Source organism: Panthera onca, chromosome C2 (assembly GCF_046562875.1).
Source record: "Panthera onca isolate mPanOnc1 chromosome C2, mPanOnc1 haplotype 2, whole genome shotgun sequence".
In the NCBI taxonomy this organism is placed as follows: domain Eukaryota; kingdom Metazoa; phylum Chordata; class Mammalia; order Carnivora; family Felidae; genus Panthera; species Panthera onca.
In genome coordinates, this window is record NC_138347.1 from 124,942,543 (window position 1) to 124,957,415 (window position 14,873).

At 45.5% G+C, this 14,873-nt stretch overlaps 1 protein-coding gene across 5 annotated transcripts in view; it reads right to left on the minus strand.

The window, feature by feature from the left end:
- Positions 1-14,873, minus strand: part of MRAS (muscle RAS oncogene homolog) — a 55,453-nt gene that overhangs the window by 19,326 nt on the left and 21,254 nt on the right. For 3 of the 5 annotated variants that reach the window (XM_060638761.3, XM_060638758.2, XM_060638759.2), the window contains exon 2: positions 11,229-11,439. In XM_060638761.3, the coding sequence (XP_060494744.1) occupies positions 11,229-11,421 (193 nt within the window). In that variant the 5' untranslated portion in view covers positions 11,422-11,439. Of the gene's footprint in view, positions 1-11,228; positions 11,440-14,873 lie in introns of those variants that run through there. The other 2 variants (XM_060638762.2, XM_060638763.2) reach the window with 2 other exon arrangements.

Consider the following 14,873-nt stretch of genomic DNA (forward strand, 5'->3'; position numbering starts at 1 on the left):
GGCGAGCAGGACAGGCACGATTTGAACACCAGACTATCTGGAGCCAAGCCTTGCTCTGCTGCTGGCACCAGCCTGTCTTTGACCGGGCAGCCAGCAGTGTCCACAGGGCCTGTGAAGAGGCACAGGTCTACACGGAGGGGGCGAGGACAGAGCACCGAGGTCTGCCGAGATGGAAGACACCCATCCCACCTGCTTACCCCCAACCTTCCACCTACCTCACACCTGCCCCTGGGTGGCCACGCATAGCTGGGAGGAGAGAACTCAGAGCCATGCTCCTTGCTCCCTTTAAAGTCCTAGCACCGACTTCCAGGGCCCTTAAAGCACCCAACAAATCTAAACATGTCCCCATCCAGTCTTCTCCTACTCCTGGGCCACAGCTTCCCACGGCCTCCTCTCCTCCAATCTCCACCCCCAGCTGAGTGAAACAGGTGTGAAACAGAGATCAACAGCTAAATTCCACAAGCTTCCAAATCAACCCACCTCACAGACCGAGGAAGCCTCGCACACTGCGGGGGAGGCAAACGCAGCCACTGCAGAAAACGGTTTAGCATTTCCTTGAAAAGTGAAACATGGAGTTACCATAGGACCCAGCCAGTCCATGCCAGGGACACACCCGAGAGAAGTGAAAACATATCTACACAAAAACTCGCACACGAATGTCTGAAGCAGCACTATCCATTGAAGCCCCAGAGTGGAGACAACCCGAATGGCCAGCAATGGATCAGTGGATAAAGAAAATGTGATGCATATCCATACACTAGAATAGTATTCGCACATAAAAAGGAACGAAATTCTGATACAAGCTCCAACAGGATGCACCTTAAAAACAGCACGTTGAGTGAAAGAGCCTAGTCACTTTCTAAGTGAAAGGCTACTTAGAGTATGGTGCCATTTATATGAAATGTCCAGCATAGGCTGATCTGTAAAGACAGAAAGTCCGTCAGTGGTTTCAGGGACTGGGGGAGGTGGTGGGGGAGAATGGGGAATGACTGCTTAATGGAGTGAGCTTTCTAGGGGGAGGTGGTGGAAATGTTGAACAATCAGTGGTGATCCAAGTGATTGCTGATTTGTGAATCAGTCAGCAGTTGTGACTGCACAACTGTATATCTATACTATTTAAAGGAGGGAGTTTTCCATGGAGTTACATCTCAATTAAAAAATGTATGAGGGACCCCCTCTCTTTTTCTCTGAAACACACACTCCCACTGTCTTCTTACTACGGGCATGACCTGGCCCTGCTCCTGTCCAAGCCCATCCCCTCCAACTGGACACTGGATCCTGTCCTCTTCCACCTATATAAGGGCACTGGCTGCTATTGTTGTCTCCTGCATCATCCATTTCTTTCTCTAGTGGTTCATTTCCACCACAATGTAAACATACTATAATTTCTCTCACCTTAAAAAAAAAATTAAAGTCAAAAAAATTACAAGTAAAAACCCTGCCCCTTGACCTCACATCTCCTTCCGGCTGCTGTCCATTTCTCTGTTCCTCTTTACAGCCACACCCCTTGACTTGTCTGTTCTCATTGCCTGCTCATCCTCTCCTCCACTCTCTCTTAAATCCACTATGATCAGACTTTCATTCCTGACCACTCTATCAAAATTGATCTAGTCAAGTCACCAATGACTTTCATGTCACTGAATCCAGTTGGCACTTCTCAGTCCTCAACCCACTGGGCCACCTGCTGACATCTGACATTAATCTGGCTGGTGCACTCAGGCCAGTAGTTGATGGTTCCCTCCTTTCTGAAGAGCCTTGGGACATCGCTCTCTCCGGTTCTTCTCCTACTGCAGTGACTGGTCCTGTTCTGTCCCTTTATCTCTCTACCCTCTAAATGCTGGTGGGTCCCCACACTCAGTCCCCCACATTCACTTCATTGGCCACCTCTCATCTCATGGCTTTACATGTCTACTCCAAAATTTCCATCTCCAGCCTATACATCTCCCCTTACTCTAGATTCAGACATCCGGCTGCCTGCATGACTTCTATCTGTATATGAGAAAGGCATCTCAGATTTAACATGTCCAAAATTAAACTCTTGATTTCCCCCCAAACTTGCTTTTCACCAGTCTTCCTAATCTTGATAAACCTAACCATTCTACCAGTGTGCAGGCCAAAGGCTTTCTCTCTCTACCCCCACCCCATGCCATATACTCCATCTACAAATGCTGTTGTTTCCTCCTCCAAAATACAACAGGAAGCTAAGCTAACTCCTTCTCACTACCGCCTTCAGCGGTGCCCTAGTCCAAAATCATCACGTGACTTTTAAAAGCAATCAACATGAAGTTCTGAAATCAGGGCAAAAGCCTAAATTAACTGCAGGGGTATAGGATCTGTCAACAATGTAAGAGGAAACCCACCTGAGGTTTAGGGTACAAACCCCAGGACTGAATCCTGGCTCTGCTGTGACTTTGAAGGGGGAGGGGCATACACTGCATACACACTGTCATCACACAGCCTTGTTGAGCTGACTCGAGGTCACTGCCTGATGGGGTGAACCTCAGCTCCCAGGCTGGCTAGTGCACTAAGCTGACACAGAGCAAGAGTAAGATCCTTTGCTTCGGGGTCAGAGGAATGGGGCTCTAATGAGCTGTGTGACCTTGGACATGTTATTTCCCCTCTCTGAATCTTGGTTCCCTCCGCCTGCAGGGGCCTGACTGATCGGAGGACGGCTGGACAGGCGCTGGAGCAGGAGGTCTGGGTCCCCAGGGACACAGGACAGCAACAGCAGCAATTTCCCAATGTTATGGAAGTATTTCACTGCTTTATCAACTAGTATGGCAGTACCGGTGGGTACTGGCTAAGGAGCAGCTGTGCTCACCGGCTTGGTGGAGACATTAACCTCAATTTAGCAGAACTGTTGCAAGGATGAAATAAAACAATCCCTGCAAAGTCCTTAACACAGGCTCTGGCCTTCCAGAAAAGTCTAGTCAGGAGTAACTGCTCCTACTGCAGTGAAGCAAAAGGAGCCACTGTGAAAGAGGGTTTGGCTTCAGTGCACCAGGAGGCACTTCCCTGAGCACCTTGGAGATCAGTAAGCCCCACGTTACTGGAAGCATTCAAACAGTGATGGCTGACGGAACCAGAATAAAGAGTCAGGCAGAGGCCTGCAGGGCTGGATTTCATAATCTGAGGCCATGTTCCCTCATAAAGAAAAAGAGGGAAATTCCTCCCACATCACTGCCAGCAGGAAAAGAGGAGGATGGGTGGAAAGGTGGAACGACAGGCCAGCTCTGGCTGTACCCCACTTTTAGTTGGGGGGCCACGGGGCGGTGCTTACTCTGAAGCTCTAGCTCAGAAAAATACACTCAATAAATGTTCCTTTTCCTCTCGCTGCCCTTCCAATGTCCTCCTTCCCTCCTCCTCCCCAGAAAGAATGTGGATTCAAGCTTCAGGGAAAAGCCAGGTCCAGGCTGCTCCGAGAAGACAACAGCACTTGTGTCTGAGGTTTGGGCAGAAGCCAGGGTGGAAACATCCCAGCTTCTGAGGGTGCAGGAGAAGGGCTGGAGCTTTCACTCTGCAAAGACCAAGCTGTCAATGGGGACACAGGGGGCCAGGGCGGCTGCAGAGCTGGGCCCAGGAGCCCATAGTGGGAAGAGGTGTTGGGAGAGTTAGGGCCACTGCTGTTCTCCATTGGTGGAAGAAAGATGCAAGGCTGGGAAGAGGGTGGGACTGGGAACCATACAGGTGAGAAGCCCAGCGACACCCATCCCCGTTGTAGGTAGGATTGCGGAGGATGCGGTCAATACCCTTCCCTGCAGGGCCAAGGTTTAGGCGCAAACAGGACAGGAAGGGGGATGTGCTCGGCAGAGGTATGACGCCCTGGGCCTGCTCTGCCTCTAGCTTGACTTAGGCAAGTCACTTCTCCGTCTGCACCAGTTTCCTTAGGTATATAGTGAGGGGGGTGATACCATAGAGTTCAGGAGCCTGCCAGCCCTAGCCTAACAGAAAAAAATAGGCTCACAAGAACTCCAAGACAAAACAACTGGAAGCACGGACTGCAACAGATATCTGTATGCTCGTGTGCACAGCAGCATTATTCACAAGATCCATGAAATGGAAAGAGTCCCAGGGTCCGCTGCTGCACAAATGGGTAAACAAAATGTGGTATATACATACGGTGGGATATCATTCAGTCTTAAAAGAGACGAAATCCTGACACATGTTACACATGGGTGGATGGACCTTGAAGACATTGCGCTAAGTTAAATAAGCCAGTCACAAAGGAACCAATGCTGTATGAGTCCACATACATATATGAGGTACTCAGAGTAGTCAAATTCAAAGAGACAGGACATAGAATGGTGCTTCCAGGGGCCGGGGGAAGGGGAGTAGGAGTTATTGTTTGCTGGGTGCAGAGTATCAGTTGGACATGAGTAAGTCTGCGGAGGGATGGTGGTGACGGCTGCACAATAACATGCATGGACTTAAGGCCACAGACCTATACACTTAAAAACAGTTACAATGTTAAGATTTATGTATATTTCACCACAATAAAATCATACGTATATACAGATGTACATACATACATACATACATACATACATACAAAACCTCAAGGCTCTGCTCAAGGCTTGGTTCTTCCTGATTCATGAAACCTGAGAACTGGGATATGGTGAGTCCTGTAGCTGAAAGCCAGGGTGAGGGGGGGGACCAAAGTCAAGGACCAGGAGAGAAGGCTGGAGAGCCGGGAGAGGTGGGCACCGGGCAGCGAGGAGACGTTCCCAGAACTGGGCTGTAACAATGACAGGTGAGGTCAGGGTCCCATAGGACCTGTGGGAAAGAACCCAGAGCAGGCTTGCTCCAAAGCCTAGTAGTCCTAGACACTGGGGACCCCAGCTGCTGGCCCCTGAGGTCAGCTGTCTCCTGTGTCTTAGATTCTGGGAGAACCAGGGCAATGAGGTCCCTTGAAAGAGAGCAAGAAACAAGTCTGTAAAGTAAGCAGAAGCCTCTGAGAATCCTGTGTGGCAACCAGAGAAGGCTTTTTGAGCAAGCCTGGGAAGAACAGCTGGCCCTCTGAAGGGCCTTGGGCAAGTTGTAAGCGGGACAGGCGAATACGTCTGTTGACCTGATAATCCAGGCCACGCTCCCCTCTTCCCAGGATTTCAATGTCCATTCCCAGAGGCCCAGGGATCAGCTTGTGAGGTGGGAGAGGATTTTCCCACCCAATCAGACTAACAGAGAATCCAGGAGACAAAGGGGAGTTCAAGCCATTGCTAGCTGTGTGAATCTTGCTGTGCTTTATTTTTAGGGAGATAACAACAGTAGCTAGCACAGTACTGTTGTATTAAAACAGAGCGTATGCAACGTGCTTGGCATGAAGCTTGCACATAGTAATTGCTCAGTAAAGATCATTACTGCCCTCATAATTCTCCCCCTCCTCCTCCTCCTCCTCATCAAGCTGCCATGTTTTTGCTCTTTTTGAATTTGGAAGAAGAGCAAACCCCAGAATTCAGAGCCCTTGGAAGGCTTCCCAGGCTTAGCACTGCGCCCCCCAGGATGGTATGGCCTCCAGCGAAGCAGGAGGTCAGGACTCTGGATGCCCGAGTAAAGTCCTGACCATCCCAGGGCTGCAATCCACCCCAGAGGAATCTAGCCTCAGAAGGGGTCAGAGTTACACTCAAGCGTAAATATAACCAGCCTTTGATTAAAACTCCCAAAACATGGGGCAGGCATCTTTTTAAATGCCAGACTAATTAATATTTAAAAGGAATGTTTTAAGCCTTTCTTTTCTTTTAACATTTATTCAGTTTTGAGAGACAGACAGTGAGTGGGGGAGGGGCAGAGGGTGAGGGAGACACAGAATCCAAAGCAGGCTCCAGGCTCTGAGCTGTCAGCACAGAGTCTGATGCGGGGCTTGAACTCACAAACCATGAGATCATGACCTGAGCTGAAGTCAGCTGCTTAACCAACGGAGCCACCCAGGTGCCCTGACCTGCCTTTCTTTTCTTAATACAAGACTTAACTCAGTGGAGAAATGTAGCAATCTAGCATCTGTGCCTGAGGATGTCCTGGGTGGGCAATGCCCTGAATTAGGCTGGGTTCAGGGGGCAGGTTGAGAGGCACAGCATCCCAGGGGAGCCCAGGAGATTCAGAACACAAGCTTTGCAAATTTGTGCTTATAAAGTAGTGCTGTGGCCATGCTTCCCTTTTCCCTGCTGCTGCTGAAATAATAAATATTTTTATTGTGATAATAAACATTATCACAAAATCTTCCTAAAAATCACCCTTGGGAACTTTTTTTCCCTCAGAGACGAATCTAATACCCAAAGTTACTTTAAGAAAAAGTTAGAGAAGTCAATACGGCTGTATAGAGAACTAATATTCATTAAGTCCCAATTATGCACCAGGCAATGATGTTGCTCTCTTACATGTATTATGCCATGTTTTTCGGGATGTTTTCTGTGGAAATAGTCCAGAATGATGTGCTAACAGCGGTCCTTTGGGAAACCCTAAGGACAACCTATCCTACCAATACATTCCCAATATTATGTGTGTATATTGAAGAGTCTCTTAAGTCCCACAGTAAAGAAACTGCTTATAGTTCTTTAACTCCATATATCCCAAAATGCGGCATATAGTCGAATGAGTGACGCATGAGATGATTTTTAGCAGGTGCATAAATGTAAGTTTTAACTTTTAGTGGTTATAGATATTTATTAAATGTAAGTTTTAACTTTTAGTGGTTATAGATATTTATTATATAACACAGCTAGCACTTCACACCTGTGACTGCACATATTCTGTTCAGGACTTAGTCATACATTCATTTCACACACATTTACTGAGGACGTACGATGAGCCAAGCAGTCGTCTAGACACCGAGAATATAGCAGTAAATAAAGTCTCCACTCTCAAAATTTTATATTTTATCGGGAAGCAATAAAAACTCAAGTAAATATAGGGAGCAAATATATGTTTACCAGTAAAAGGTAGAATAAAGAAAAAGAGTTAACAAGGAGACAGAATGACAGGGGTGGGGTGGCTGCTGGTGCAGATGGTCTGGTCAGGGAAGACTTCTTAGGTAAACTTAACATTTGAGTGGAGACCTACACAAAGGTGAGAATGTATTGCTGAAGGAAGAACGTTCTAGACAGAATACCAAATGCAGAGTCCCAGAGGCGGGAATGTGCTTGGTTCCTGGGGAACGATTCAGTTTCAGGACTACAGCCAAAGCCCTGAAGGTGGTTTTTAAAACTATGATATAATTCAAATACCATAATATTCACCCTTCCTAAGAAAAAAAATTTTTAACGTTTATTCATTTTTGAGAGGCACAGAGTGAGTGGGGGAGGGGCAGAGAGGGGGAGACACAGAATCCCAAGCAGGCTCCAGGTGCTGAGCTGTCAGCACAGAGCCCGAGGCTGGGCTCGAACTCACTGATGGCGAGATCGTGACCTGAGCCGAAGCTGGACGCTTAACCGCTTAACCGACTGAGCCACCCAGGTGCCCCTCGCCCTTCTTAAAGTACACATTTCAGTATACACACAAAGCTGTCACATTTTTTATTTTTAAGTGGTGATTCAGGGGGTGCCTGGGTGGCTCAGTCAGTTAAGCATCCAACTCTTGGTTTGGCTCAGGTCATGATCTCATGGTTTGTGAGTTCGAGACCCACATCAGGCTCTGTGCTGACAGCATGGAGCCTGCTTGGGATCCTCCCTCTCCCTTTCTCTGCCCCTCCCCTGCTTGCACTTGCTTGCTCTCTCTCTCTCTCTCTCTAAATCAATAAATAAACTTTAAAAATTAAAAAAAAAAATTTTAAATGAAGTGATGATTTGGTTCTGGTTCCAGCCAAGATGGAGTAACAAGGACCAGATTTATCATCTCACTTGAAACAACCAAAGACCAAACGACATAACAGACATTCATAGAACGTTCCACCCAACAACGGCAGAATACTCATTCTTTTCATGTGCACATGGAACATTTACCAGAGAGAACATACCCTGGGTCATAAAATAAGCCTCCATAAGTGTTAAATAATTTAAATCATACATTTTATGTTCTCTGACACAGTGAAATTAAAATAGAAGCCAGTAACAGAAGGATCTCTGGAAAATTCCTAAATACTTTAAAGCTAAATATTTCTAAATAACCAATGGGTCAAAGAAAATCTCAGAAGGGAAATAGGAAAGTATTCTGAACAGAATGAAAATGAAAACACAGTGTATTAGAATGTGTGGGATGCTGCTAACCAAGTAGTTTGGGGGAATTTATAGCACCAAATGAAGATCTTGGAAAAGAAGAAATGTTCAAATCTATCACACAAGCTTTCACTTTAAAAAATTAGAGAAAGAAGAACAAATTAGGCAGACAAAAGGAAATAATAAAGCTAAGAGTGGAAATCAATGGAACCAAATGGGAAAAGTCAATGGACTCAAGAGGTGGTTCTTTTGTGAAAATCAATGATATCAATAAATCTCTAGACTGTTTAGGGAAAAAGGAGAAGACACAAATTAAAAACATCAGGAATGAGAGGGGAAACATCACTCTGGATTCTACCGACATTAACAGGAGAATAAGAGAATATCATGAACAACTTTACGCCAATAAATTTGGTAACTCTGATGAACTGAACAACTTTTTTAAAGACACCAACTACCAAAACTCACTGAAGAAACAAATAACCTGAATATCCCTATATTTACTAAAGGAATTGAATTTGTAGTTAAAAAATCTTCCAACAAAGAAAACTCCGGCCCCAGAGTGCCTCGTAGGTGTATTCAACTAAATATTTAAGGAAGAAATAATACCAATTTTGTTCAAACCCCTCCAGAAAATTGAAGAAGAGAGCATATTTCTCAATGCATTCTATAAAGCTAGCATTACTAGGCATGACAAGAAAACCACAGGCCAGTATAGCTCTCAAGAACATACACACAAAAATTCTAAACAAAATTTTAGCAAGTCAAAGCCAACATTACATAAAAGAAGAAAGCATCATGACCAAGTGGGATTTATCCCAGGGAGACAATGTTGGTTTAACATTATAAAAATTAACATAATTTGCCAAAATGACACACTAAAAATGAAATACCATATGAGTATCTAAGTAGACATAGAAAAGCATTTGACAAAAATCCAATATCCATACCTCATAAAAATTCTCAGGAAACTAGTAATGGGAAGTTCTTCAACCTGATAAAGGGAATTGATAAAAAACCTACAGCTAACATCCTATTTATTGCTGAAAGACTGAAACCTTTCTCCTTAAGATCAAGAACAGGACAAGTATGTTTTTAGTCAGTGAAATCAGGCAAGGAAAAGAAACAGAAGCCATCCAGTTTGGAAAGGCAGAAGTAAAACTGTCTTTACTCGCAGACATGACCATCTCTGCAGAAAGCCCAAAGGAATCTACAAAAAAGCCACCAGAACTAATAAGTGAATTTAGCAAAGTTGCAGGTTACAGTTAATACACAAAATGCAACTGCATTACTACATATTAGCAACAAACAAGCGACAACTGCAATAAAAAAATATCATTTATAATACAGATTGTAGATATAAATCTGACAAAATAGGTAAAAGACCTATGCAATCAATTCTGTAAAACAACTGATGAGAGAATTAAAGAAGACTTAGGGGTGCCTGGATGGCTTGGTCAATTGAGCTTGAGTGTCTGACACTTGATTTCGGCTCAGGTCACAATCCCTGGGTTGTTGGATCGAGACCGAGTCAGGCTCCATGCTGAGCCTGCTTGGGATTCTTTCTCTCTCCCCTTCTACCCCTCTCCCCTACTCACACTCGCGCGCTCTCTCTCTCTCTCTCATAAAAAATAAATAAAAAAAAAAGAAAGAAGACCTAAATAAATGGAGAAATACTGCATTCATGGGTTGAAAGGTTCAACATTATGAGGATGTCAATTCTTCTCAAATGTGCAGATCTTTAGATTCAACACAATCTCAATCAAAATCTAGAATTTTAGAATTTAACTGGTTCTTAAATTCATATGGAAATGCAAAGGACCTAGACTGGCCAAAGCAACTTTGAAAAAGAACAAACTTGGGGACTTAACAATACATGATTTTAAGACTTGTTATCAGTCTACAGTTATCAAGACAGTGTGGTATTGGTGATAAGATAGACGGATAGGTCAAACAAACAGAATATATGGGCAACTAATTTTCATCAAAGGTACAAAGGCAATTCAGTGGTGAAAGAAGAACCTTTTCAACAAATAGCCCTGGAACACCTGCATCTCCATATACCAAAAAAACAAAAAAACAAACCCCCAGCCCCCCCCCCCCCAAAAAAAAAACAATTTTGTTCCATACCTCACACCATATACAAAAATTAAGTCAAGGTAGATCCTAATGCTAAATACAGAACCTAAAGCCATTAAACTGCTAGAAGAAAACATAGGAAGAAAACCTTTGTGACCTTGGGTTAGGCAAATACTTTAGACAGGACCAGAAGCACAATCCATAAAAGAACAAGCTGATAAACTGGACTTCATCAAAATTAGAAGCTCTAGTCTTTGAAAGACACTGTTAAGAGAATGAAAAGCATGTCACAGACTGGAAGAAAATACTTGCAAATCACATATCTGATAGTGCATCCCAGGGGCTTTCAAAGCTCACTTCCTACAATTACAGTCTATCCTTAATGGCTCTTTGTTTAAAAGAGAGACTCAGTACGAAGTCATAACCAGTAAGAATCTGGAGCAGCGGTTCTCTACTTTAAGCATCACCTGGAGGGTTTGTTAAAACACGGATTCCTGGGCTCCACCCTCAGAATTTGAACCAGTAGAGCCTGAGGGTTTTCATTTCTGGGAAGCTCCCTGGTAATCTTAGGCTGCTGGCCTGGATACCACAATTTGAGAATTGCTAATCTAGACCAATTTAGACTACACTAGAAACAATGTCAAATGCAAGATTTCCCCCCTCTCAAAGGGAAATAAACTACGCTCGCTAAAAAACAGTTTGTCTCTTCCCCATTTTTTTAGGAGCCAGAGACATCTGTAAATGTTAATCAGAGCTTCAGATCAGCAAGAAATAACAAACATGACATCACTGGGTTGGCACGATGCTAGCCTCTTTGTTGAATACGCATTTTGGTTGCCACAAAGCTATTCAGAATTCACCCTGGAAAACATACACGGCCTGACACCAACCATCCCATAATGACAACGTGGAAGACACTATCCGCCCCAGGGAAGTTGGTCAACTTCCTCTGACCCTCCGAGTCACATGCCCCACCCCCATGCAGGGCTACTATCCATGTCTCACCGTCCAGGATGGCCCATTGATTGTCAATCTCCGTATGTTTCAGGTAGGAGTCTTCGATGGTTGGGTCGTAGTCAGGCACAAAGATCTTCTGGAAAAACTGGATGGTGAGGGCGCTCTTGCCCACACCCCCATCTCCCACCACCACCAGCTTGTACGTGGGGAGGTTGTCACTGGGGACGGCACTGGTTGCCATGTTTCTGATAGGTCAGACCTGGGGAGGCAAGACATGTGTAATGAGGCAGGAGGCTTTTTCCTTTCTGACCTTGAGTGGAAAATATTCACGAGTTTTCCTCCCTCCTTATAGAGTAGTAAATACTCCCAATTATATGTTTATTCAATCATCTATTGAATATCAACTATGTGCCATACCTGGTCTTGCAGACGTAGCACTACTAGATGCCATGAGGTCTTTAACGAGTAAAGCCAAAAAAGCCATGTTAAAGAAGCTTTTCCATCACTATAGTCTGCCCTAGTCATGTACAGGTGAACATGTGCGTGCCAGTCTGAGCAGGGATGGCACAGAGGTTCACCTTTTACATCAACTCTAGTCACAGGACTGCTGTGCTTAAGGATTTGAGGCCCCCCAAACTACGGAAAGGACGGGCATAGCAGCCTAGTACCCCCCCCCCACCCCCCGCTCTTAGAATTTAGTGATCCTGGCTCCTTTCTCTCAGTCTCCTTGCCCATGGTCATGCAGAAAGTTGTGCTGGTGGGGCACCTGGGTGGCTCAGTTGATTGAGCATCTGACTCTTGATTTTGGCTCAGGTCATGATCCCAGGGTCATGGGATTGAGCCCCGCACTGGGCTCCACACTGAGCATGAAGCCTGCTTGGGATTTTCTCTCTCCCTCCCTCTCTCAAAATAAAAACAAAACAAAACAAAACAAAACAAAACAAAACAAAAATCTCTCTCTCTCTCTCTCCCCCCCTCTGCCTCTCTTCCCGGCTTGTGCGCGCGCTCTCTCTCAAAAAAAAAAAAAAAAAGTTGTGCTAGAATCTCGTGGCATCTGGTCAACCTGTTTTAGTTGGGGGGGGGGGGGGTGGAGAATGATGTCACGTCTAGCGAAGGCAGTGGTTCTCAAGCAGGGGCAGTTTTGTCCCTGGGGGACATCTACAATGTCTGGAGATAATTCTGGCTTATTAGTGGGTGTTACTGGCATCTAGTGAGCGGAGGCCAAGGCTGCGGCTACACATCCTCCTACAACGCACAGGACAGCCCCCCACAATAAAGAATTATCCATCCTGCGATGTCAGTAGTGCTAAGGCCGAGAAACCTTGAGCTAAGGAGACCAGGCAGGAGCCAGAAATGTGGCGCCAGGATTCCAAAGAACAACTGAGCCTTAACAGATAAGGAATGACTGTGAAGAGGTGACGGCAGAGGAGTGAAGAGTCATCTTTGGAAACAGCGTCATAGAGAGACAAGGAGGAGAGGGAGGCAGGGAGCATGGAAGGAGCCCTCAGCCAAGGGTGGTTGCCAGAGACTTAAACCGCTACCTGCGGACGCGCCAGGGGGCCAGGGAGAAGCAATACCACCTCCCGTTCTGGCAATCCTAGGCAGCATGGAGACAGACCTGGTGCCAGGGGAGCACAAGCTTGATCCTGCCTCAGTGTACCAGCAAAGCAACAATCTCTGCGCAACTGGGAGGCAGAAAGGCACGGTGGAACATGTGACAGGGACACTGAAGGGTGAGGGGACAATGGACTGGGAGTCCCATGTGCATTGCTGCTTGTTGGGAAGGCCGTGCAGAGCCATCATTTCCTTACCTATCAGATTAAAGGGCTGGATTTTTTCCAGTTATTTGCAGCTCTAAAAGAGTCCTCAATTCTAGATTTCAATACAAAAGGTGTTAGACACAAATGTAGGTTATGTGGCCACACTGATTCGCGTGGGGCTACAGGAGAGAGTGATTGCATAACCTTGTGCAGTTACGGAAGCTTGGTGTTGACATTTAGGATTTCTCTGCAGTGACAGGAAGTACAGGCGCTTTTATACCCTGCGGGTGGCGTATACATCTGTCCTAACCGGACTGAGAACACACTCGCATCAATATATCAAAATGTAAAATGACATACCTTCTCTTGGAGCTATATGATATATGAGAACTTATGCTAAGGAGATAATCAGATGAGTGAACGAAGATGTTAGGAAGCGGGGCAAATATGGAAATGACTTAAATGCTGCGGGGGGTGGGGGGAAGTTAAAGAAAACATTTATCTACACAATGCAATACTATGTAGCCATCAAAAAGGCTGACGGTCGCTAACCTAGAAAAAGTTTATATTAGGTATGAAAAAAAAAACCCAAACAGCGGCGAAACAACACATACGTATGATTGCACGTCCATGAAGTCACCCATCTATGAATCTGTATGTCTAGATGTGGTTCTAGGCAGAGAGAAGACTGGCAGATTTGGGGGCACCTGCTCAATTTTCAACTGGCTACAACAAGCTAGTATTATATATGTATCCTGGGAAAGCTTAACAACATTAAAATATTCCCACCCGTAGGACTAAAAGGTACAGCACAGGGAATAGAGTAGATGGTATTGCAACAGTGTTGTGTGGGACCCATGGCAGCTACACCTGTGGTGATGACATAATGTACAGAGTTGGTGAATCACCATGTTGTACACCTGAAACCAATATAACATTGTGTGTCAACTATCCTCAAAGAAACAAAGTTTTTAAATGTTCCCACCAAATAAAAGGTTCAGGCTACCTGAAAATGTAGGACTCTGTGTCCTTCCAGGGGGGGATTTAAGTAAGCTCCTTTGGTGCAGGATATCAGGTCCATTTGGTGCTGCACCTCCCTAAGCGGGATAAAGGTGGGGACACATTGAGGCCTTGGGGAACTGAGTTCTCCCACATGACGAGATGACGATCCAAGGGGCTGCAGGACAGTTGGAAGAAAACAGGGCTAGCTCTCTCTCTCCTTTGCCTCTCAGGTTTTGAGGAGTGAGATGTTGGTGTGGTCCCCTCACTGTCCTTCCCTACCCGTCGTCTTGGCCGTGGGTGGACAAGGACACTGGGCCAGGGTGACCATATTTGCCTGTGAAAGAGGCTCTTTTTAAAGCTCCTTCCATTCTCTGCTGGCAACGACATGAATAAAAAGTACTCAGTGGGTGGAAAGGTATCAAGAAAGAAAATTCTTCCTCTTGACTTTCTTCTCAAAATAAAACAAGATAAGAAATACACTAGTAAGTATGATAGAGGACACGAACTGAATCTTTGAGGTGGTGCTCAGACCACCCACAGGAGAATCACCTGGGGACCTGCTTGCCAAGCAAAGCAGCTGGCAGGAAACGGTCAGCTGAAGGGCTCCTTCCTTTCACAGAGTCCTGCACTCAGGGGTTGAGCTCCCAGGAGACCACAGGCAGCCAACTCGGGGTTCCCTCCCAACTAAGACTCAATGGAAGCAGGTCAGAATGCACAGTTAGCACAAAACTTGGACCGGATCCCTTGTGGTGAAAAACCCTTTAGCACTGTTCATAGCTGATGGGCCAAGTTCCGGCTCCTTCACTGACATTCAAGGCTGGCACTGGTTGCCACTGCTGACCTCTCCAGCGGTAGCTATGCCACAACCTCTCATACTCTACTCTCTCTTTCTCTCAACCAGCTTTGTGCTCACCCAGTGTGCTCTATGGTC